At 36.0% G+C, this 25,309-nt stretch overlaps 3 protein-coding genes, 1 non-coding gene and 1 pseudogene across 9 annotated transcripts; 1 reads left to right on the top strand and 4 right to left on the bottom strand.

Annotated features, from left to right (window-relative positions):
- Positions 1-3,309: 3,309 nt before the first annotated feature.
- Positions 3,310-4,096, bottom strand: LOC147276358 (co-chaperone protein p23-1 pseudogene; annotated as a pseudogene).
- A 5,145-nt stretch (positions 4,097-9,241) lies between these two features.
- Positions 9,242-9,314, bottom strand: TRNAA-UGC (transfer RNA alanine (anticodon UGC)). The gene has a single exon. It is a non-coding gene; the product is annotated as a tRNA-Ala (tRNA).
- Positions 9,315-9,673: 359 nt separating this feature from the next.
- On the top strand, positions 9,674-14,969 carry LOC147276356 (uncharacterized). The gene is made up of 14 exons (XM_086253167.1): positions 9,674-10,149; positions 11,153-11,264; positions 11,868-11,980; positions 12,412-12,534; positions 12,652-12,857; positions 13,069-13,144; positions 13,255-13,341; positions 13,474-13,554; positions 13,699-13,731; positions 13,866-13,919; positions 14,005-14,046; positions 14,144-14,222; positions 14,311-14,381; positions 14,568-14,969. The coding sequence occupies exons 1-14, from the start codon at positions 9,982-9,984 to the stop codon at positions 14,640-14,642; spliced, it is 1,320 nt and encodes a 439-aa protein (XP_086109293.1). The 5' UTR covers positions 9,674-9,981; the 3' UTR covers positions 14,643-14,969.
- Positions 14,970-15,625: 656 nt separating this feature from the next.
- On the bottom strand, positions 15,626-17,791 carry LOC147276355 (Zim17-type zinc finger protein). The gene is made up of 4 exons (XM_086253168.1): positions 17,461-17,791; positions 17,152-17,249; positions 16,304-16,561; positions 15,626-16,062 (listed from the first exon to the last, which is right to left on the bottom strand). The coding sequence occupies exons 1-4, from the start codon at positions 17,582-17,584 to the stop codon at positions 15,898-15,900; spliced, it is 645 nt and encodes a 214-aa protein (XP_086109294.1). The 5' UTR covers positions 17,585-17,791; the 3' UTR covers positions 15,626-15,897.
- A 1,498-nt stretch (positions 17,792-19,289) lies between these two features.
- LOC147276354 (Transducin/WD40 repeat-like superfamily protein) lies at positions 19,290-23,663 on the bottom strand. Of its 6 annotated transcripts, XM_086254083.1 has the most exons (7): positions 23,354-23,663; positions 22,465-22,716; positions 21,877-22,020; positions 20,720-21,472; positions 19,949-20,035; positions 19,811-19,912; positions 19,290-19,638 (listed from the first exon to the last, which is right to left on the bottom strand). In XM_086254083.1, the coding sequence occupies exons 1-7, from the start codon at positions 23,465-23,467 to the stop codon at positions 19,417-19,419; spliced, it is 1,674 nt and encodes a 557-aa protein (XP_086110209.1). In that variant the 5' UTR covers positions 23,468-23,663; the 3' UTR covers positions 19,290-19,416. The 6 variants fall into 6 exon arrangements, with proteins under 6 accessions (XP_086110209.1, XP_086110208.1, XP_086110212.1 ...); XM_086254082.1 differs by having other exon boundaries at positions 19,811-20,035; XM_086254084.1 differs by having other exon boundaries at positions 19,452-19,641; positions 19,767-20,035.
- Between the last annotated feature and the right edge of the window lie 1,646 nt (positions 23,664-25,309).

Here is a 25,309-nt window from a genome sequence, read left to right as displayed (position 1 = left end):
ATATGAGCTGAAGATGAGGCTGAGAGTTAGCTAATTGCTTGCTTGGAATTAAATTAATATGGTGTGTAATTAAACAGGTGCGCATATCATTTAATATTATTCATGAAGAGAATTAATCTATATATGTATATCAGTATATATAATAAGTTGGTGAGCAGCCTGGCCAAAAAAAAAAGACAGTTGGTGAGCAGTTTTCAACGTAGCATATAGCTAGATATATAGCTAGCTTAGTTTTCATATAAGGTTGCTTCAACTGCAGATCGAATGTCAAAGCTACTGTTCTGTGAGCTGTACGTGTGTATAGTCTGTATTTCTAATCATTAGTTTATCTCAAATTCTCAACCAACAATTATATATATATAAGTATGGAAATTTTCAAGTGAGTAAAAAACTAAAAATGTCCTTATTTTAAGAAAAGTAATAATATCCTCTTTAAACTAAAAATTTAATGTTCGAAATCGTCTATATTTTGGAACATTATTTAAAAGTCATCATTGAAAAAAATTAGCTAGATAAAAAATTATTTAACCAGTTTATTATAGCAAACATTATTTTAATTTTATCTGACGGATTGTATTTGTCTGCACAGTTTAGATGCATGATCAAACAATCAACGATTTAACTGATTTTTTACAGGGATAACCCTTAAAAAGGAACTTAAAAAATGAACGGTTCCGATCATTAAACTGCATTGGCAGGTATTACACAGAGAATATGTTCTTACTTTTCTTAAAGTAAGGACATCCTTACTTGAATGAGCATATATATACATATATTTTGTTGTAATTGCGCATGAACTCTAACTCAATATATAACTATTGGAATTAACACCTAGAGGAGGAGCACATGTACTTCTCCACTTCAATTCGCCACTCCTCAAGCTTACACTCTTCGATCCTCCCATGCAGTTTGCTAGTCCCATGCCACACATAGAGAGGTAGACAAATGGAGAGAACAAAAAAAAAAACATATAGAATTTTGGATTAAGGAGTAAGTGTTTTAGATTAAAATTTTATATATCATTTTAAAGGTTATATAATTATATTAAAATATATAGTTAAATGAAAAATGAAAAAATATAATTTTGGATATAAGCACTACCATATTAAAAGATCAACAAAGAGTTTGTGGCCGATTGTCACGTCAAGTTTAAAGAAAAATGTTTAATGGTTTCCTTACATGCAAGAAAAAATCCATGCGTATTTACTAGCTAATTAATCATTTGACATATCTTAACTCTTTTTTTTCTCCTTAATGAGCAATTCCTACCTGAATTAAGAGGGACTCCTTACCATATGATATGAGCAGAGCTAGCATTAATTACCATATCCTTTTGTTTTGAGGAATGATAGCCAGCTATTTTTCTCTTTTTTTCTTCACCTTCACTTTCACCTTCACCTTCAATTTTTTTTTTAATATTTTTATTTTGCAACGTAGTTTTATAATCAAAATTATTTATTTTTTAGATAATAAATATAACTTATATCCACTACAACAAAAAACCCTTTCCATGACGTTTGAAAAACGTCATGGAAGGGTTTTCATGGCGTTTTTCAGGCGCCGCAAGCCACGTCCTAGATACCGGTGCCATGGAAAGGGTGACCCTACTACGGCACCCAGAAAACGCCATCTTAAACAGTTTCCATGACGTTGAAAAATTGTCATCCTTCCACACTTTCTATGGCATTTGATTCGTGTCATGTAAAAACTTTCCATGACGTTAATGAATTGTCATTGAAAATGGTTAACTTAAGACGACTTTCAGTATATGTCATCTAAAGAATTTACATGGCATGGCTTCAACGCCATTGAAAGGGTACAATTATATGGCGTTTGATCAATATCATGCAAAACATTTCCATGGCGTTATTCCAATGTCATTTAAAATGGCTAACTTTAGATGACTTTCAGTAGCTATCATCTAATTTCGTTTACATGGCATGATTTAAACGCCATTGAAAAGATTGGGCCTACAATGACACTTGAAAAATGTCATGTTAAAATGTTTCAATGACGTGGTTTAAACGTCATGAAAAGATTTTCTATGGCATTGTTTACATTGCCAATGAAAAAGTTTAACATTAGATGACCTAGATCATCTAATTCTGCCATGTTTGAAATGTCATTGCTTTTGGTGACTTTACATGGATGCCATGGAATATTGGGTGTATTTGTAAAAAATAATAATAATACTAATCAATTTTTTTCAAATGCATGTATTATGGCAATCTAAAGATAAACCAATAAGAATGATAACACCAAATTAGAATTCACATTAAAGGCAACCAAATTGTTCAAGGTTTTCTACCATTACAATAAAAGGATAATTATATAGTAATGAAATCCTAATACATATAATGAAATGTCATTTAATAAAATAGACATTGTTTCTAGCTAGTACATACACCCAAAAAGCACATATATATAACCTCAAAAGGCAACCTATTAGTGGTAATTTGAGTGAGGATGATTCTGTCCAAAAAGTAGCACTACTTGTGAAGGTGTGAGCACATAATTCCACTCTTTGCTTCTTGATCTGCAGTGACAATGATAACAACAAGTGTGAGCAAATAGGCTTTTGGATGAAAAAAATGAAGCTCATGAAGTCACTAGCCATATGAATGTATGAAAAACTAAATCCCCAGTTGATATAAACTCTGATTAAACTCAAGGCAAAGCTTTAATTAATCAAAGCTAGTAAATTATACAAGGATGTTGCAGAGGATATAAATTATGAGTTTGAAGTCTTCCAGCAAAACAAATAAATTTGGGATTTTCCAGGCCTACTTTCTATTCTCAATTCTCAAGCACATATAAATTTGGGACTTAAGGCTCAGCCCTTTTGCAGCTAATACACTGGTGATGGGCAAACTTGGAGATGAACACCAAAGTAGTCCAAGTCCTACTAAACATTACAATTTTTTCCCTAAAAACAGTAATGACTAGTGTGTGTGTGGGGAATGTGCATAATTCTGATTTGAGCAAAACCAAACCAAAGTACCATACCCATCTCAAATAATAAAACTTGTATTGGTCAGAAATTAATAGTCTCTTTCAATCCTTAATTCATTTGAAAATAGACATACCAAAAAAAGCCGTAAATTGTTCAGCTATTGATTCAAACACCACAATTCTGATTTCTAATTTGAGTTCTGTTTCGTTTTCATAACTCAAATGTTCAAAAATGGACAATCAGAATGTATTTCTAACAAATATTTTCAGTTACTCTTAGGCTTTATTTGACTTGTAAAGGAAATCCTAAGCTTAATTGAGTTTTTTAATAGGTACCCTATATTTTTTTTTGAAACAAAAATAATACTTTTGTGAAGGTGAAACAAAGCATTAACAAAGTTTGTATGTCAGGCAGTAAACCAGATTCAACTGCATGTCAAAACATGGATACCTTAACATCTTAAGACGCTGTAAGAAAGGCTTCAACCTTCAACCTTTGCATTGCACCCGCCACTTCAAAGCTTTTGCATCAGGCAGAGGCTTTTGAATTATGTTCAGCAGCCACAGGAGGTTTGGCATCAGATTCCCCAGCAGCAGGTGGTGCTTGTTCAATAATTTCATCTTCAGTGTTACTACTATCATCATCTTCTGCATCAAACTTTCCAAGAGCATCAGGATTCAAGCCACCGCCACCACCTATGTTCAGCTTAGAGAAATCAAAGCCACCAAAGTCCATATCAGGTCCAGCTCCTCCTTTCTCTTCTGGCACCTCCTCCTCCTCATCTTCATCAACCCATTTATCCCAATCAACTTTCAGAAACACAGGAGCTTTTCCCTGTTGTTTTATCAATCTGCTCCACCATTTATTCTCAGATTTTTTCACTAGTTAAACAATTTTTCTCAAGCCAACACTAGCATTGCTCTCATTTACATCAACCTTGTCATAGAGATCAAGGTCAATTTCATAAGGTGTCTTCTCTGTTCCAGTGGTAGCAGAGAACAAAAACTTTCCTTCAGGCTCCAGCTTAAGCTTCACATCCTGAGCATCCAGCAAGTCAATAGTTATGTAGACTATATCAGACCTCTGGGCCCATTTCACATTTGGATGTCGGCTCATCTTGGCGTGTAATTGATTATCAGAGAGACACAGCGTTTAGTTCATAGGTACCCTATATTTTGATGCATAGGGAATCACCAAACTTAAGGTATTCATGTAATAAATGTCTATTAATTTGTTATTTTTTCCAAGCAAGAAGAATTGTTAAGAAATTGAGGAAATCCAATAACATACGTACATTTATAGACATATTTTTTTTTCTCTGCAGTAAATGTCTACATGAATATATATGCTTCCCTAGCACCTTGTACAAAATTAAATATTTGGTCAAGATCAAGATGCATGGTTTTCCTGATCAGAAAGTCCCAGGATGATCTTAAACTCTTATGGCCATTCTATTTCTCCAATCTAGACAAGATATCATTCAATTAATGTTTTGTCATAACAGGGATATATATTTTCTAGTTGGGTTTATTTTCAGAGTATGTGAGACATTCTAAATGACTGAAAATTAAATAACCTCACCAAAAAAATAGAGGTTTTATTTAATAATATAAAGAGAGCAGCCTGCAGCTACCTCACATGGCTGCAGTTGCCTCACAGTCACAAAAAGCAGAGACTTGTGTCCTCTCCTTTTGTTTTTTGTTTTCTTCCTTTTTACTATATAATTTGACAAAGGAATTTTCTCCAAATATGTTCACAAATAGTACAATATCAATTGAAAGAATCACTATATAATCTTCCAAAAAGATAAACTTTATCTCTTTGTATTTTGAAACAGGAAGCTGAATTTTATAGAAAGTTGATGACCACACCCTTAAACCTTTTCCACTAGTTAGTGTCCTTAGCAATTACTTCTAGATCTACAATCACATCGTTCATATTGTACCTTAACAACAAGAAAATTAAAGATTGACAATATAGAAAGCCATAACTGGACCAAAGTCTTTGGATATTACCTCAAACATCAGTCCATTATAAAATACTTGTGTGGCCAAGCAACAATGCTTCCCAAAGCATCATCAAGTATGAAAAATTCACGTGAACTCATGAGCAATGGCACTTGAGGAACTACAATGTCTTGCACCCAAACTTTATAGCAATCTGGTCCAAGGCAACATGATGTATATATAAGTGTTGCGGATCTGTAGATGCAAGTTAAATTTCACTATTATATGCTTTCTAAAGTGTGAATCTCAGTCAATGCGTTTACATTTCGAAAATGAAAGAAACAATAAAGAAAAATATAACCCACATGTTTGCATTGCAATTCTAATTTAATACAAACCAAAATTCAATAATCTTGAAATTTCTGTAATTCTTGGTACTCCCGACTAATCCTACAAAGAAAGAAAAAACACATATATTACTATCCACTCTAAATAAGTCCCTAAACTATCTATGGAGTTAGATATTTTGAGAAACCTGGGAAAAGTTGTCCAACTCTTATCCATCCTTAATAAGCTTTTTTAAACTAAGAACATATGATTTACACAAATTAAAGTTCCAGACCTTGACTACAGCCAGGGCAGAACATATTCAGAAGCAATCCATCTCACATCTATTTACCACAACTATGATCTAATAAAATAAGTTTCATACCTTCACGACGTTTTCATGTTTCACCTTTGACAGCAATGTAACCTCCCTCTGAAATTTTTTCTTACGTTCAGGATAAACAGCTGATGTTCTGGTTGGCTGTATAATTTTTATAGCAACAGACTTGGATTTGTACCTAGAAACATAATGGAAAGCTTCAGCAATCTTAAATCCATAACATAAAATTCCTCAATTGCAGCACAGGACAACACTCATATTTATTCATATTATATATACACACACTAATAAGAAATACACTTATGATCCACTTATTAACTTTTTGCATGCAAGTAAAATGCCTTCTCTTTTAGGTTTCAGAAAATCATTTAGTGTAAGAGGCCAAAATGAAACTCCTTGTTACCACTGCTTATTATGCAAATGGTGCTGTATGCACCTAAACCTAAACCTATTGATTCTCTAACATGCCTTTATATCTAAATTGATGGTCTAATAATAAATTGGTCTCATCAACTGATATTAGGTCATCAACTATATATCAGGTGATAGTTCTCCCTGTCATGTATGTACCCAAAGCTATGGATTCTTTATAAATACTTTAAATCTAAACTTAAAAGTCTAATAACAATATGGTTCATCAATAACCTTGTGAAGACATGCAAACATTGTTTTCCCAGAAAGGAGTTCTAAATGAAGAAATAGAAACAAAAACCAAAAAGAAAAAACATAAAAAAAAAAAAGATCTAAGAAATAAATCATCACCAACTAATATATCCTTGCTCTTGTTGAAGATCGAAAAGTTTTTATGACTGTCCAATGAGTGCAATATCATATGCTTGGGTGTCCCCTACCAATTAGATGATCCAAAAATAAAAGAAACAATTTAATCAATGGCTTATATGAGTTGCAATGTTTATGTTAGTTGAAACCCCTTGCATCCCCCGTCCCCCAAAATTACCCACACCCTTCTCCCAGTCCTCCAGGACACTTACATATAATTAACCCAAAATAATGGGCAGTGCCTCCAAATCAACAAATGAGATCACCTACTATTTATAACCAAGGGTTTCCTATTTAAACCTACCACAATTATTACATTCTTTCCTCCATCAACTATTTTTCCAGGTGATTAATGTAGGACGGCTCAACTGAGTCATAGTTTAAAATTCATATCTCAGTCATGTGTAATATTTAAAACATTGCCAACAGATTCTCTTACTTGGATTTATGTACTGCTAATAATTGTCCATGATTGCATTCTTGTAAATATTGTATTTCCTGAGACAATAGAGTGCTACAAGTCTCAATGCTTCATGTTGGCATCCAATCTTCAGATGTTCTACAGAAAAATAAGGTGGTGGAAGAGAAAAAATAAAATACCAAACTTACGTAAGACTCGCTGCAGAATGATGTTTTTCAGAAAAATAAGGAAGCCTTGCCTATTGGACAATCACAATTAAAACCAAACCTATAATATTGAAATTTGTATCCCTCCTATGCTAACAAATGAATATCCAGAATATTAAGTCCCATTTCTCTCAATAACAATTCTCATCAATGCTATTGCTTTATATATCTTCTCCTAGAATAGACTGTAATTCCAACCATTATAACACATTGATATAAGACAACCTCCAATCACACACATGAATTTGTACAACAACTTTGTATATATATATTTAGCACAATAGCAGAACAAATTGTCTCAAGTTCTTTAGTCCAAAGAATATACAATTTGACAAACAATAGACTGCTAATCTACTTGCTCGGCATTGAAAGACAAACACAAAGCAAAGAACATTGTTGTTGTGAAATAAATTAGAGTTGTAAGAGAAATGTATAACCGCAGACGCATTAGCATTAACTCAAATAACTTACAGCTTATTTTACACTCAGAGGTTCGCCAATAATGAGAACCAGAGCTTCAAGATGAAACTGAACCTAAATGGGGCACTAAAATTGAGATTTGGCACCTAATACACCAACCCAATTAAAACCCATAAATCATCAAAACCTTCAAAAAGGTTTATCACAACAAAAACCTAGATTCCCAAAACCAATACAACTCAAAGACCAGAGAAAAATAAAGCCAAAAACTCAACCAAACAAACCAACCTTGACTTAAACGAGGTCGTCGTAGATCGTCTTGCACTACTTCTGGACGCAATATCAGGAAATGCTTCGATGACGGTATTGTTTTACAATCAGAAATCAGAAAACATTTAGAAATCAGAAATCATAAAACATTCAGAAATCAAACACGTTCAAGAAAAAAAAAAACCCCAAATTTAGGGATTCCAACACCATTCACAATTCAAAGTTTTGGGAGCTTACTGTGAGAGTTTCAGAGAAACAGTGAAGATGAAATCGTCTGAGAAACACCTTGGCTCCTCTTCATTCTCTATAGGGTTCCAACCCTTTCTTCAACATGTGTGACAACAAGCGAGCAGGGGCTGGGTGAGGGGCGGGGAGGGGCTGGGTTGAGGGGAGAGAGCCGAGGGGGGGGCTGAAGCAAGCTCGCAGAAATGATCGATGCTGGGTGAAGATTTAGATAGAAATGATAACCCAGACAGAGAGAGTGGAGGTTTAGTGTGTGGCTGAGTCTGGTGGTAGGTGAGGCTCGTTTTTCCGCGAAAATTTTTTATCCCGCCCGTTGGAGGCAAATATTTTGGACTAAAATTTTTTTAATTCACCAGATTTTTCATGGCGTTGAAAGAGTGCCCTAGAATTCAAGTTTATGACATTTCTCCATTGTCATGGTTTAGTCAAAGTATCCATGACGTTGAAGAAACGCCATCTCATTTTTTAATTTTTATGGCACAATATTTATGTCATTGTTTCATTATTCAATGACATTTTTGCTTGATTGTCATGATTAACAGCTTATATGTTGTATTCCATGGCGTTTTATTTTAAAACGTCATAATAATGCCTTTTCATGACATTGATTTTTAAAACGCCATAAATTAAATGTCATGAAAAGTCAAATTTGTTGTAGTGATCTGAAGGAATCTAGTCATCCATCCTAAAACCAATTGGTAATGGGAGAAGTAGCCCAAATTCTTAGAAGCCACTAGCAAGACCCTCACATCTTCAATGTGAGATTTCTCTCAACACACCCCCGCACGTGTGGGGTCATTTAAGCCTAACACGTGGACAATTTATATTGGGTGACATGGAAGCACGTGTGGCCATTAGGCGCATCACGTGGATAATCTGCTCTGATACCATGAAGAAATCTAGACATTCATCCTAAAACTAATTGGCAATAAGAGAAATAGTCTAAATCCTTATAAGCCACTAGCAAGACTCTCACATTTTCAATATGAAATTTATCTCAACAATATCAAATAATTTTTTATTTAATTAATTTTTTTATAAAAATAACAATTCTAATCATGAAACTACACTAAAAGTAAAAATCAAATTAAACAAGAGTAAAGGAAGTGGTCACATCAACATATATGCATCCCCGAAAATGATTAAACAGTTGAGTTTCTTGACTTCTTCTTCTCAATCAAATGTTTACACGTTAGGAGCAGTATAGTAGGCCGGCCCGTAGTGTTGTTTGTCTGCCCAGACTTCAAACGGGACGCATTAGTTGAATGGTCAATATATTCATTTCTATAAAAAGTTAAAAACGGACTTGGAAACAAAATAAGAAAACAACTTGAGTGGAGATGCAGGGGATCGAACCCTGTACCTCTCGCATGCAAAGCGAGCGCTCTACCATTTGAGCTACATCCCCACAGCTGTCAATGCATTCTCTAATCTCTTATTTTTAACTGAAAAAAATTCATTAGAATAATAACCTCACTTGAATTTTGAATTGTGAAATTGTGATGCCTTACCAAACCTTTAATTCTGATGCCACATACCATTTTTTTCGAAGTGGCTGATCTTTGGCCAATCAAAGCTTAATTATGTCTAACATGAGTGAATTGAAATATTTAAATTTAGCTCATATATTAAAAAAAAATAAGTTAATCATCTATTCGATCTCTTTCAGTGTAAGAAAAAGAAAAGAAGAAAGTGCACTCTGATAAATTCATGAGTTGAGTGATCAATTTTTATATCTTAATTTAGATCGAAGAGCATATTTAGAAGCAACGTATCCTGTCACACTTTAGTTTGGCTTTTGTTAGTCATTGGTCGGTTAAAAACATCTCCACCTTCACCTGCATCATGTAACCCCGGCCCACACTCCCATTACCACTACCATTACCACTACTCTCTCTCTCTCTCTCTCTCTCTCTCTCTCTCTCTCTCTCATCCTTTTCTTTCTCTAGCGAGTTGAGCGTAACCAGCTTTAATTTAAATGTTTGTTTGACTAATATATTATCGATTAAAAGCTAGAGGTAGCTAGCTAGTTATAGCATCGATCAGTTGGTTGAAGAGCAAGAGTAGTGATCGAGATGGAGGAGAGTATTGGAGGACTAAGGCATCTGTTTGTGACAGTGTTCCTATCTGGGTTTGCAAGCTTCATGGTCATTCCGGCCATAACCGATATCACCATGTCAGCACTCTGCCCTGGTCAAGACCAGTGCTCTCTGGCCATTTACCTCTCTGGATTTCAACAGGCGGTATGCATAAATTAAAATATTTATTTATTTATTTATTTTATTAACATTTGATTTTATTAAAAAGTATAAAAGACCCTCCAATTAACATTTGATTTTAGTATGTATAACATTCATTTGAACATATTATCTCTTTCCCTCCTTCATACATGCATATGTGCATGTCGGTGATATGAACTTCTTCATTACTTTTTCTGGGTATGTTGCTAAATCATTAAAAAAACTAATTTTCTGAATATGTTATAACTTGTTCTTAATTTTAATTACCACTCTATTGCTTTTTTTGGGTTAATGTAATATATATGTATATTTTTGTGATTGCTAGCTTAGCTAGATTTTATCTTAACTGAGTACGTACGTCTAACATCTAGCTCCTAATTAAACGTGTGTACGTAAATCGAAGCTTGCAAACCCTGAATACATTCCCAAACCTAAACTTCATACCTACCAAATTGGGTATTCATGGTCTTCATAACTACCAAATTGGGTATTCATGGTCTTCATAACTACCAAATTGGGTATTCATAACCACACCTTCAACTCTTCAAGCTTATATTATCATTCGGACGACACTTACCCATTTCAGTTCATTCAATAACTTACTTCTATATCCATTTAAAATAACAAATTTATTTTCCTGCACATTCCTAGCAACCAAACAAAACTCTCAAAGTTTGTTCAAATTAACAAGGTAGGCCCTGCATCTTGGAATTATGGCCAGTTTCTTTCCACGTATGTACTGTACGTGTACACCCATTTAATTTATTTGTTTTTTTCCATTCGTTGGCCTCATTGGGAAGTTTCTTACTGGCACCATGCATGCTTATATAAATGTCAAACTCTACTAAATATCTCTCGTCTAAATTAAGAAAATAATTCAGTACTTCACTTTCCCTGATAGTCTTTTTCAAAGTATCAAATAATTAATTGGAATATTAACTTTTAATTGGTGTCTCTTCCATGCATTATATATATATATATATATATGATGTGATGTGTGGTGCAGATCATAGGATTGGGAACGCTGGTGATGACCCCATTAATTGGGAATCTATCGGACGTGTATGGGAGGAAGTCTCTGCTCACACTGCCAATGACACTATCTATTATACCACTAGGTAATGGGTATGAAATATGAATATAATTATTTTTGTACATCTTAAATGATCTTTATTTAATTTCTGGGTTTAATAGAGGTGAAATCAACTTATAAAATACAAAATTCACATAAACGAGTTTCACATCTATTAAATTTTTTTTACACAAAATGCCCAGTTGGCATATATTGGAGTATTGCAGTGGTAGTGCTTTTGCGTCCTCTAATTAAATTCCTTTTACTTAATGATTGGTGTTTCCTTAGTGCTCTTCTGCATGCGTCTTTCCATACGTCAATGTCCATTTAAGCTTTTTAGAGCGTGGCACTATTTCAGCAGATTCCACCTCTGCCAAAGCTAATGTCTATGAGATTTCGGACCCATGTAGTTTTTTCTTTCCCAATATTTCGTGCAATACTGGTCAAATGTTAACATCAAAGACTTTAATTCCGCTACTTTTTGAATTGTTCTGTTTAGTGGTGACAAAAGGGTGTGCAAGAACTTCAATTTGACATCGATGTGAAGTGGTCTATCATTTTTTGTCCTCGATTTTTTTTTTTTTTAATTTTGATGAAAAAGGGTGGCAATAATTAATCTTCTGCCTTAATTTGTTTTCTAATTTTATAGTAATATTGGGGTATAGCCAAGCGACCAACTTCTTTTATGCGTACTACGTGCTGAGGACCATAACTGCCATGGTATCCGAAGGCAGCATCAACTGCCTTGCTCTTGCTTATGTGGTAAGTAGTGCATGCATGCATGCCCCACACCACCCATATCACTTTCCACTTGATAGTATTAGTGTCTATATATGTATATATTAGTACGGGTAAAAGTAATACTAGATGTACTATATTTTTTATATTATAAATGTTTCAAGTTAGTCGATCTAATGCAATATTAATTAGTGTTTGCATCTTAAATATATTGTAACTTAATTTGGTTCAGTTTTTAATTTCTTTCCAATTTCCATATATGATGACCCTTTTTCCCCCTGACATTAATGTTCAAATGGTGATCTTTCTTGGCCAAAAAAAAAAAATGGTGATCTTTCTGGATGTGTACTTTTCATTAGTTGTGACACTTGAGGAGTTGGAAATGGGAAATTTGAGCTCTTATATAATTGCATGCTGAAATCAACTATGTATTCAACTTCCTTAAATGGTTTCAGGCTGACAACATATCAGAGAGGCAACGAGTATCTGCATTTGGAATTCTCTCTGGGTTTGCATCTGCCTCATTTGTATGTGGAACCTTAGTAGCTCGTTTCCTCTCCACTGCTTCAACATTTCAGGTTTTCATACCCTCTAGCAATGCCTTTCTTTGAATTAATCTTTTAATTAGAGTTATAATTAGATCTTCCGAATTTGGCTACCCAATTGTGATTCTAATCCATGTATGGTTAATTTAGGTTGCTGCCTTGGCATCAATGGTGGCAGTTATCTACATGAGAATTTTTCTCAAGGAAAGCATGCCAGATGGGGATCATAGTTTGAGACAGCCAATCTTGAAGGGAGGACAAGATGTTATTGAAGATAATGACTACTCAGAGAAGAAGGCACTAGTATTTAGGAAGATTCCATCTGCAGGGGATTTGTTTTGCTTACTGAGGAGTAGGTAAGAGTTTGTATTGATATTATTAGTTTTACCATTACTAGTCCCAAAAGTTTAAGCTGTTCTGTTAAGTTTGGATGAATTCTTTGTTCAAGTACCATTTTTCAAAATTTGGACCATTTTCTGATAATGAGCCATTTTCTTTTCCACAAATTATATTCATTGTCTTATAGACTTGATTTAACACTATAGCTTGTAAACCCCTGTGTTGCAGTAAGACCTTGTCACAAGCAGCAATTGTTTCCTTCTTTCAGAGTCTCGCAGAGGGTGGTATGCAAGCTTCATTAATGGTACATTTTACACTCACATGTTTCACTGCCCTTGTGCATTTTTGTGCAGTTAAACATGTCATTTGAAATCTCTTATTAATATTGACTTGGGAAATTTCCATACCATGCAGTACTTCTTTAAGGCTCTTTTTCACTTCAACAAAACTCAGTTTGCTGATCTAATGCTGATTGTGGGGATAGCAGGGACCATATCACAGGCTAGCTACCTAACCTTGTGCTGTTACACTCTACTGCATACACACACACACACACACACACATATTCCTAATGTCCTTTTCCCCTTTTCACATCTTTTAAGTGTACTCCTTTGCTATTTATGAATGCTGCAGCTGCTTTTCATGCCTATGTTGGCACCTGTAATAGGAGAGGAAAAGTTACTTTCAATTGGGCTCTTTGTGGCCTTTATGCAGGTACGCCCCTTGCTCCAACTCTTCCATATTTTCCATATGACCCTGTGATTGCTTGTGTCAATGAATGATCTGAATGATGATGGTGAGATCATAGCATATTCATTTAAAAACATTGTTGACTGACCCTTTTCTGATTTTATGCAGATATTTCTTTACAGCATATCCTGGTCAGTTTGGGTAATCCATCTCTGGCTAATCCACTAGCATCAAATATTATACACCTCTGTCTCATTACATGTTTCTTCAATATGTATATTAAGTACCTTTTGCTTTATGAAGTTGTTAAAAGACATTTTCAAATATTGCTGCAGGTTCCTTATGCTGCTACTCTGTTTTCTGCTTTTGTTGTTTTAGTGCAGCCAAGTGTAAGTTTTTTTAACTTTAATCTTGGTCAAATCTATGTGCTGTTGGTTGAAGAACTATGACAATGATATTTTCTGACTGACACAGATACGCAGCATTACATCAAAACAAGTTGGACCCAATGAACAGGTAGTTCTACCAAATAGGGTCCTTCGTTTTATGCTCAGTGTTCTCCACATTTAGACTACTCTTTGACAACTTATTTAACAAGTGAAACTCATATCAGGGAAAGGCTCAAGGATGCATTTCAGGCTTAAGTTCCTTTGCCAACATTATTTCTCCATTAATTTTTAGTCCCTTGACAGGTATGTCATATGTGGATCTTTATTCTTCTTCTTTCTTCTTTTGAGTCGATAAATGAAATCCAATCTAACCAGTTGTCCTATTATCCAGCTTTATTCCTATCTGAAGGAGCACCATTTTATTTCCCTGGCTTCAGTATTATGTGCATTGGGCTTGCAACGGTAAGAATTTGTACTTTTATCAACTAATAGCATGGATTAGAGTGTTATTCTTAAGATTAACATTATAAAACACACTGAAGATTTGCAGTCCACACAGCATGAACAATATATGTAAAAGTAAAACATGACCTATATATTCTGATGTATCAGATGTTTTACTTGACATATGACACGTTTTGTGTGCAGATGATTGCCTTCGTTCAGAGTACAATGATAAGGCCTTTTCCTCCTATTCACAAAACCAGCAACATCTGTGTCTAATCTTCATAGTGAGAATTGAAATTGTCTATTCTAACACAAAGCAATACTTCTCTCCAGCCTAAAGTTTGATCTTATGGAGCCCTCTAATTCACAGAAAAGACCTAAAAACAAGAGCTATTCAGAGTTGCTATTTAGCTGTTAAAACCAGCTAGCTAGGTCCCATGATAGTGGGTTTGATCCTTAACTATACAATGTAAATGAGAGTAATGCAATCATATGGGTTAGTTTACTAAGAATCATATATACACTCTTCTGGTATATACCTTTTCTATTTGTAATGCTACATCATAATTATGTATAACATACAGTAATACAATTTGGGTTTCATATATCATCTTCGAGCCTATGAGGAATCATACATATGCTCCAGTTCAGCTTAGTCCAAAGTATAAACACATCAAGCATTGAAAGTTCCATTTGTATCGTTCACAATTTCATTTTCCATTTCCAGCATGTCGAATAGCATGTAAACAAAATTTGTATTTGACAAACATTTCCAGAATATGGCCTTCATTTCCTGTTGTTGGTTGTGTAAGTTTTTTTTTGGCCGGGGATTGGTTTTGTAAGTTTAATTTTAGGAAATGATGTGTGAGTTGTTAATAACTATGTCACCATATCAGCCTCTTGCTTTTCTTTTTTCATTTTTTAATTGTTTTAGTTTTTTATTATTGTTTTCATTGGTAAAATAAAAAACTTTGGAAAAAAAAGTTGTAACCGATGAGTGAAATCATATTGCAAGGGAGAGGTCAAGATGGTAATGGTGAAAAAAGAGACTGAAGAGGAGATGAAAAGAAAGGAAAAGCCTGCAAATGGAAGAAGCAACGAAGAAGCTTTTAAAGGACCATCTGTTATATTTATTGAAAAATTCCTCAGCGCTGCAATCTCAACCAAGAAAAATCTGTCCCCTTCACAGAAGTAGATGTCGAATGAACACATAAAAACTCATTCAACAGCTTAAGAAGAGTCATTGAATATGTCGAACAAGCTTCAAAATTCAGGCATTGCATTCATATGTGCACATTGTTAGAACAATTACTATACATTACCTCCAAATAATATTTATCTGTAATCCGCTTTTTGCCATTCAAACATCTCTTACTAAGCTGTAAACAACAATCCAGACAATCCAATGCTGAATTTTGAATAAGCGACCATATGGATAAACCTAGATAGTGACATATACATGAAAACTAGGTTAAGGTTCCAATACTCCAGTGCAGAATATACATTCTCCATAAGTGAGTCTCCATCCACCTCATTGGATGGGAAATATGTCATCATTGCCATCGTCGAGATATTTGAAGTCAACATCATCCCATCCATTACCTCTGTAATTAAAACTTGGGCTCACATAGCACTTCATCTCATGAAACAGGTTCAAATTATCCACGAGCTTATGAAATGCATTGCATCCACAACACTACAGAACCATAAATAAAACAAGCATAATCGTTAGGAAATTGTCAACTGTATCTTTTTCTTAGTGCAGTCAAAGCTTATATTAATAACAATATTATTTATCTTTTTCTCATATTTTCATGCTTAACTTTTCCCCATTTGAAATCAGATAACTACCCAAAATAAGAATAGCAGTCAATATTGAGCTCCATGATTAAATCCTAAGTTCTTTTATTTTTGGCCTGAGATTAAATCCTATGTACCTGCACAAAGACAGTGCCATCAGTGTATGCATGGGGGTTAATTGCCCGGGTTGTCCGCTGCCCACAAATGTTACAAGTGAAAGCTACGCGCATCCTCCGTCGAGGTGATTTTGTGAAGAGAGACCAGGGAAAAGTGGAGACATTTTCTGTGCTAGATTGGGTGTGAATGCCAGCAGGAGCAGGAGGCCCTTCCATCCCAGAACCTGTAGTCCACCCTCTTCCTGTGGCCGCACTCAGCACCAGTCCCATTGCTGTGTCCTAACATAATGTTTTTAATGAATAAAATTTCATTAACACAATCAAAGGTTACACAATAACAGTTCATGGCCGCCCAATCCTAACACGAACATACATAATTTTGTAACAAAAGCATATCTATTGGCAAATTGCTATATTCAGTAAGGTTGCTGAAAAATGTTATGCAAATGAGGTAAATTTATAAAAATTAGGTTGCATCTGCATGCAAGGATTTAAGAGAAAGGATTTCGATTTCAATAAGAAAAACCACCAAGGATATTATCATTTGCAATCCATGTATCAATGGATTTGATAGAGAAAAAAATATTATCTTTCTTCTCCTTCTTTATATATAAATCCAATATTTGAGTTGTTAAAATTTTATCCAAGTAATTTAACTATAAAGATTAACCAAAATCTATTAACTTTGACATCTCAAAATCCAAACGCAGCATTAGATTCCTTAAGTAACTTTTGTGCATCTTTTTTAATTCTGGAAAAAAAAAAAAACAGCATCAAACATCTGACTCAATATTTCTAGTTTCTGATCTTTGGCTTAATTTCTAAGTTACCAAACAAAGGTTAGGAAGAAAAGTGCAAGGAGAGAGAACCTTGGAGAGTGGGGAGAGAGAGAGGTGGCGATTACTGAGAATTGGAAGGCTATTGATGTCTTTGGAATCCGATTGACGATTGGAGTCATTCTCATTTCCTGAATTCAAAATTTACACTCCCATCAGATAAAGAATCCACAAAATATGAAAACAAAAACGAAACACAATGCTCTGTTTGGCTGCTAGGAAAAATCGGAATCTTCCAAACCTCGACCCACGCTTTCATCAAATTTCAAAACTTTTGAAAATTGTAATGTTTGATTGGCAACCGAACGGAGCAAAAGAGGGACACGAAAAGAAGTTGATTACCTTTGGAGGCTTGTGGGAGGTGAAAAGGCCGGAGAGAGAGAGTTCTTCTGGGAGAGAAGATCGAGAAGGGCGAAGAGGACGACATGATCGTAGCAGAAGACGAGCTCATCATTAGGGTTTCCATGGCGTGCAACTGAATCGATGCGAGGAAGGAAGGAAGGAAGGAAGGAAGTGAATGAGATGAGATGACTCAGTGAGTCACAGTCAGCCTGATAAAAGTAGTCGAGAAAAATATCGCGGGAGGTGCCGTGAATTGGAGGATTAGCTCCTCCTGGACCAAAATTGGTTTGGGTCGGGCTGATCCTCTTAGAATTGGATCTTTTGGGCTTCCAGGCCGAACTGGCCTTCGTTGTCTTTTAGGATTTTTTTTCTCTGTCTGGTTGTCTTTTAAATTAGATGTCTATAACTTTATATGAGACAAAAAAGGAAAAAGTGCTGCTATTTTGCACACCTTTTTTTTTTTTTTCTTTTTTGCACATCCCTATTTAAAAAAAAAAATCCAAGAAAAAAGACCACACAACCCCTCCCCTCTTTCTCTCTTGTTCTTTTTCTCTCGTTCACACCCCCTCCCTTTTTTTTTTCTTCTTCTTCCCCTTACCCAAGCCACCACTTTCTTCCTTCTCTCTCTCTCTGCATGCACCACCTCCACGGCACCACCATAACAGCCATCACCACCACCTTCAACTTTCCTCTCTCTCTCTCTCTCTCTCTCTCTCTCTCTCTCTCTCTCTCTCTCTCTCTCTCTCTCTCTCTCTCTCTCTCTCTCTTTTCTCGCCCAAGCAGACAACAACAACAACAAAATTGGGCGCAAGTGGTTCGGCACTGGTCCACCAAACCACCTGCACCCAATTTTTTTTTTTGCTGTCAACTTGGGCGAGAGGAGAGAGGAAATGAGGGTGGTGGTGGCTGTTTTGGTGGTGCCGTGGTGGTGGTGCCTCGGGTAGGGGGAAGAAGAAGGAAAAAAAAAGGGGAGAGGGTGTGTACGGGAGAAAAAAGAGATGGTGAGTGTGTATTGTTTGAATGAATTGGGTGGGGTGTGTAAGAGAAATTTGTTAAGATTAATAAATTGAGATATTTAGGTAATTGGGAGGAGTGTGTATATGAGAAATTTCAATAGTGGGAGGAGTGTAGGGGTGTGAAATGAGAAAAAAAATGTAAAAGAGGTGTGCAAAAAGAAAAAAAAAGTGTGCAAATAATAGCACACAAAGAAAAAAGTCAAAAACATTGCCCTTATTTTGTTTTGGTCACATTGAAAGGGGTCAAAGTCAAACTCTTATCTCCATGGTTATTTTAAAAAAAAACTCTTATCTCAATCCTAGTTCTGGATCCGCTACTTGTTTTTCCTCTATTTTTTAACCTTATTCGTGTATTATAAATCCAAGAGTGAGCAAAAGATAAAATGAAGTACGTCCATGCATTTAAAATCAGCAAAAAGAAATATGGTTGAGAATAATCCCTCGATCTTAACTCATTTCCCCAACCTCTCTCCATCCTTTGTTTATTGTTATAGTGTAACAATAACACATGATTTTTCTTTCTTTTTTCCTTTTTGAGTAGTGACCAACTTAGAAGTGTCTGATGTTCTGTTACGAATTTATGAGTACTGCTCTTATCACAGACTTGCATGTTAATAGCTATTTCAAACTTTTGATAACACTGCCACATTTCTCTTTGATAATATAATGTCAGATTGTACAAAACACATGAATCTTTTCATCATGCTGCAATGTTTCCTCTCTTTTCACATAAATACCCCCGAATTTAAAATAACCCCATCATATATGCACAAAGTGAAAAAGGAAATAAGAATACCACGAATGAAGAGGAGATGAGTCAAATAACATGAAATAGAAGATAACCAGTAGACATGAAAATTCGCAGTGTCTCCCTCGAAAAAGTTGGAACTTAATCGTATGTTATGTACAATTACTATCAACAGAAGTGCTCCAGTGACACTCAACTAAACAAATCCTCCTGACTGGAGGTGTCTCCTCCACCTTCAGAATCATCATCACTGTTAGCATCAAAGGTCATTATCAGCTCTAGAAGTTCCCGACCAGCAGATGAGTTTTCCCCCGTGCGCTCTGGGCTTGCCCTTCGCCTTTGTAGCGAAAAAAGTTGCAACATCAATTCCTGGGGAGAGGATACGCGGTACATCCAGCCCCTAGCCTTGGGTTTCTGCTGGACACACAGGTGTAAAATCATAATCATCAACAGCATCATAATCATCAATAGCATCATCATCATAATCATCAATAGCATCATCATCATAATCATCAATGGCATCATCATAACCATAAAAAAACCTATCATCATTGTTATCATCAACATCATCTTCACTCGCTGCCACCTTCATGTCATTGTTATCACCACCATCATCGTCTTCATCATCATTGTCGTCCTCGTCATTGTTGTCGTAGTCATCATCATCATCATCATCATCATCATCATCATCATCATCATCATCATCCTCATCCTCATCCTCATCCTCATCCTCATCCTCATCCTCATCCTCCTCATCATCATCATCATCATCAGCACTAGCATACCAAACTCTTCGGCCAGGTATCAAGACCTTTACCAAACAAGTCACAGCAGAGAAATTAGTTCCTCTGCTGTCATATAGCTTCTGGCATTGGTATTATACTATTATAGCCCTATCCATATCTAAATCATTTATATATTAACATCATAGTACTAACATTGACATACATACAGGCACTTCTAGGACTACCTAGATGGGTTAGCGACCCAGTCAAGCTGCACCAAATCAGCTTTCTATTCCATCCTGCAAAGTCCCAGAACCAACTGAATCTCTATGCAATGTTGGGGTTTTAGAAAGAATGGAGAGGATCAATGAGTTGTCGCCAATGCATAAAGTAAACCATTGAAGCACTAATGAGCAATCTAAAATGTAATTTCTGCCTTTAGAGCAGACACAAAAATATTTAGGACCACAACAGTACCCAACATGTCAACGTTTGGCATAAGTGAGAAAGTTGTCCTGACAACACCCAACTCCACTCCCATCCCATCCCACCACTTTTTCTTTCCACTTGTCCCTGAAGAGAAGGGACCTAATCTTCAGTGCCTTGCATCACCATCCAAAACTCAAATGGAATGGGCGATGTAGGCACCATGGGAAAGAAGCATGAGCAAAATTAACCTTTTCCAAGTCATGCACATGGGTCCATGACGCGAAATTTAGAACCTCATAGATTTTTGAAATAAATAAATAGCTCATGATAACAAAGCATACCTGTTCAATGATCTGGGGCAAAGTAGCTCTCACAAGGGACTTTGGGGTCCATATCTTGATGTCCTTATCAATTCCGCTGCTTGCAAGCATCGTGGTGTGAGGATGAGACTCAATACAGTTTACCACCTGGTTATCTGCTTCCATAACACGAATCAGCTCCCCACCCTTTTTCTTCCAAATAAATATCCGCCCACAGTCAGATCCACTCACAACATACTCACATTTAGGACCAAAGAAGCTCACACCTTTTACTGTCTCACAGTTACTGTGGCCCTTGTAAACTTGCGGAGCAACTTTTTCATCAGTATCCATAGTTGATGGAGATCCTTCAGACTGAAGATCACCACCCATTTCACTTGCATCACTGCCCATGGACACCGGAGAGGTTGGAATTGGATTAGGTCCCAATCCCATATCTCGTGTAAAAAGATAGATGTACTCATTGTTGTATGAGACAAGAAGTTCACTCTGTTCTGAGAAGGCCAAGCCTGTAATTCCAACTTGCTCATCACCAATCAAGTGTGGTGGGCAAAAGAAGTTTGCGGGTTGACCAAAATCAGATGATCCGCCCCACTTATACTTGCGGATATCAAAAAGTCGAGTATACTCATCAGCACCTGCTACTGCAAAGAGATTTGAGTTTCTTGGGTCAATTGCAATTGCATTCAGATAGATGACTCGCATGTTATTCCTTCTACCACCAAGCGGTTGACATGTGAAAAGTTTTGTAGCAGCCTCAGTTCTCAGATCAAACTGTAAAGAAATAACCAAGTCAAAGGGCTGTACAACCCAGCAGTACAAGAAACAAAGCCAAACATCAACCTTGAAAGGAAAGGACCGGCGACAGCAACATGCATTAAGAATTGCATGGTCTTACTATTTACAATTGCCCATTGGCATCTCCAGGCTGAGAATCAACCAGCGTTTAGATTTGGAAATTTTGGGGTCAATGCAAAAACATGAAAAATCAAGGAAAGGATTAACAGATCAAAGATTCACATCTCAATCTGTAAAGCCTCCAAGCAAGTTCATTAGATGGAGGGATCTTCAACTTTCAAGAACATTGACTATTTTTAAGCATCTCCAAGCGTACACAACTTCTCAGAAAAAAAAATACAGTATTAATGATTACAATAGCAAGGGAAATGGGAACTCACATGTTGCACCAATCCATCTTCACCACACGTATAAAAAATATGAGGGCTCCCAGGCTCAATAGCCAACTTATGTGCGCGTCCCTGATGTTTGGCCAGAAATGAAGTTCTCACTTGTCCTTGTTCAGAAATTTGACCATGTCTCACCTAAAATTGATCAAATGTACTCATTAGAAATAAAAAAATTCTTTATGCTACAAAACAAAATAGACAGACTTTTGATCAAAATATCAGCAGGTAAAAACATTTTTGAATGGAAGAACAGTTGAAGAAGGTGGAAAATAAGATAACAGTAGCAGTTGTTAATGCAGCTTGTCATAAAAGACCTGTTAGTGCAATAGTTTAGTGAACCAATGGCCCGTGTCCCCCTCTTCAATTCATGACACTCTTTAAAATATAAATAGAAACATAGGAGGAAGTTGTGGTTGATGAAGATTGCTCCGTTAATAAAATAAGAGGCTTGTGCATCTTAAACTATCATCACAAGGCTGGTATGGCATTTTAATGAAAAAGGGGATTTTAATTGTCAATTTAATGACAAAGAGGGGTATTTCAAGAAATGCTGCCACTGCTTTTAAACAAAGGAAGTACCTGCCCATCAGCAGCACAGGTGACAATACTTCGATCATCTGAATAAGGCATGATCTTTGCTTGAAAAACATTGTTACTATGACCTGAATGGTAGCTAAGCCTAACTTGACCAGTTTCCCAATTCCATAGTATAACCCGCTTGTCATCAGAGCCTGAAACCAGAATATCACCATCTGCATTGAAGCTTACAGTATTCACACATCCTCTATGCTTTTCAAGCTTCCTATGGATATCAAGTCGGAGCACGAGATCCTGGAACAAAGAAAAGGGAGACACAAATATTTAATTAGAGCTTTGTACAATATGGGAAAAGTACCACTTCAAACTACATATAACACACCCATCCAAACCTTCTCCTGAGAAATTTGAGCATGAAATTCATTCCCAAATGAGCATTACTCAAGAGTCAATCATATAATTTTCAAAATCTTAAAACCGCAATACGCCAACCCCCAATAGGACTCTTTATTGGCACTCTCAGTGAGTTTCCCAACAAGGTATCTCAGCCACATTTCACTATTCATCAGTTAAGTTGCTAGAACGACAGGAAGCATATTCCATAAGACACTGAAGAAAGGAAGCCACTTTCCAAAATTTTTTCTCTTCCTTACCGTCACTTTCGCGGGAACCAAACAGAACAAACTAATTAATTCCCTATTGATTGATGAACAAACAATACCTCCAGGAACAAAGAAAAGCATCGAACTTTAATCTAGCAACACAGAAATATGACCTGAATGAATTTCACAAATGCTCCAAAACCCAATACAGGAATTAGCTTATTATCCCAGTTACACAATGAGAAATCATTCAACCAAAATTTTATCCAAAAATCATAATGAAAAAACGAAAAGAAATTGGCCCGGGTTAAGGTTACTCAGGATAAGACCTCAGAGCCAGCGAGCCGGTGAGCGAAATTCCTGGTGGAGAGCTCGCCGACCTCCCGCTGCCAGACATTGACCACAGCCTTGTCGGTGCTTGTTCGCGGCCTCTTATTCATCATCCTCAGAACTCAGAACAGCAGCAACCAAATCACTTTGATCAAATCGATGATGATGGAGCAAGCAGTTGATTGAAGATCGAGTTCGGTTATGGAATCGACGAGGTGGGTCGCGGTGGCGGCACTCAGTCAATCTGGGACGAGAGATTAATCGCTAATCGCATTTGATTGGAAGCAGTTTGTTTTGCTGGGAATGTGATTAACAAACTCACACTGTCCCTGGTTTTATGGGACAAAGACGCCCGCACCTCCTCTTGTCTCACTTTCTGTCACTTCAAACGACTATTGGAGAAGCTCCACGTACGCCAAAGATGTGAGAAGGCTCCACAAAATACCACGTAACTCTTTAGTCTATTGGAACATACAACATGGTGACACATGTAGCTGATTTTTAAAAAACAAAACACATGAAGCTTTGCAATTATGTCCAACATCAAACTATCTCATTTTCACAACTTCTTCATTTTTCTTGTGAATGTATATAGCAATATAGCATGTCACTTTGTAGGCCACACTCACCTGGTGTCGAAACAAATGCAATACATATGTAAGTTCTCTTTATATATGTGACACAACATGCTAACAATTTTGTAAAAATATGTTTGTTCGTGCTAATGGTTTTGGTTGTATTGTTAAATGATAAGAAATGTTGGAGGAAACTAAAAAGTAGGGCAGCTAAAATTAAAAAAAATATAAGAACCAAATAATAATGTATATATGCGACCTAAATGGTTGTTATGACTTATGAGAGCAAAACACGCACAACTAATTCTCTCACCAGCTTGTGTTTTATTATTCTTCTACAAGTGTAATCCTTTGATTATTCTTAAAAAACTTCAAAATGTTCGATAGAATAGTAGCGTGGCTGTGGGTAAAAAAGGTTATTCTTAGAAAGTGATGAAAATAATATATAACAACAAGTAATGGGTCCAACCATGAAGGACCTTCCTCTATAAAATAATATAGAGAAGAACTTGCCTGCCCCCGTGTTAGGGGGACAGATGGTGTCACAAGAGAGAAAAAAAACAGAGAGAGAGAGAGAGAAAGAGAGAGAGAGGAGAGAGATAGAGAGAGAGAGAGGGATGGGGATGCCAGCTGGTGTAATAGGGGGTGCAGGCAAGTTTTATTCAATAATATATAACAACATCTAGAGAAATGACATGCCTAGCTAGCCTATGAGCAAACAAATTACAAACTTTAGGAACGAAGTTGCACATCACAGAAACAAAAGATGTTAACAAAGCCTTCACCTCTTCACCTCTTCACCTCTTCACCTCTTCACCTCTTCAATTAATTTACCCTTCAGACTACGATCTTCTTCATCCCACCTCACTGCAAGTATAACATCAAGAGCATCTCCTTCAACTTCCGAATGTGTAAAGTTATTGTCATGAGCAAACCGTAAACCATACATAATTTTGGTCGTTTTTTTAGTTCAAAATCTCACCCTTATTTTTGTGTAGATAAGGGTATTTTAGAATGTTGGGGGTGTTTAATGAGATATTATAAAATGTGAAAAGTTATATTGGGGGCGTTACAAGGAAAGGTGTTCAAATAGCAGTTATCTAATGGTTTATCAATATTCGGATTGCTTAAAATAACCTTTCAATCAAAACTTTTAAAAAGGTTAATTACAATTTGTCCTCGTAAACTAGTGCATCGCCAATAAATTTGTGAGAACTTATTTGTAAAACGGCTCCATTAAGTCCTGTATTGCTTATAGAACTAATTCCTATAATTATAAAATTCATATGAGATACAGAGGAATATTCTTTTTTTAAAATTTCGTTGATCAGGAGATGTTAAAACTGCATAGATTATTTGAATTGTGCCCACTATCATCAA

The sequence above is a fragment of the Dryas octopetala genome, chromosome 8 (genome assembly GCF_963921425.1).
Source record: "Dryas octopetala chromosome 8, drDryOcto1.1, whole genome shotgun sequence".
Lineage (NCBI taxonomy): Eukaryota > Viridiplantae > Streptophyta > Magnoliopsida > Rosales > Rosaceae > Dryas > Dryas octopetala.
The sequence above is the reverse complement of the archived record's forward strand: the minus strand, read 5'-3'. Positions and strand labels throughout refer to the sequence as shown.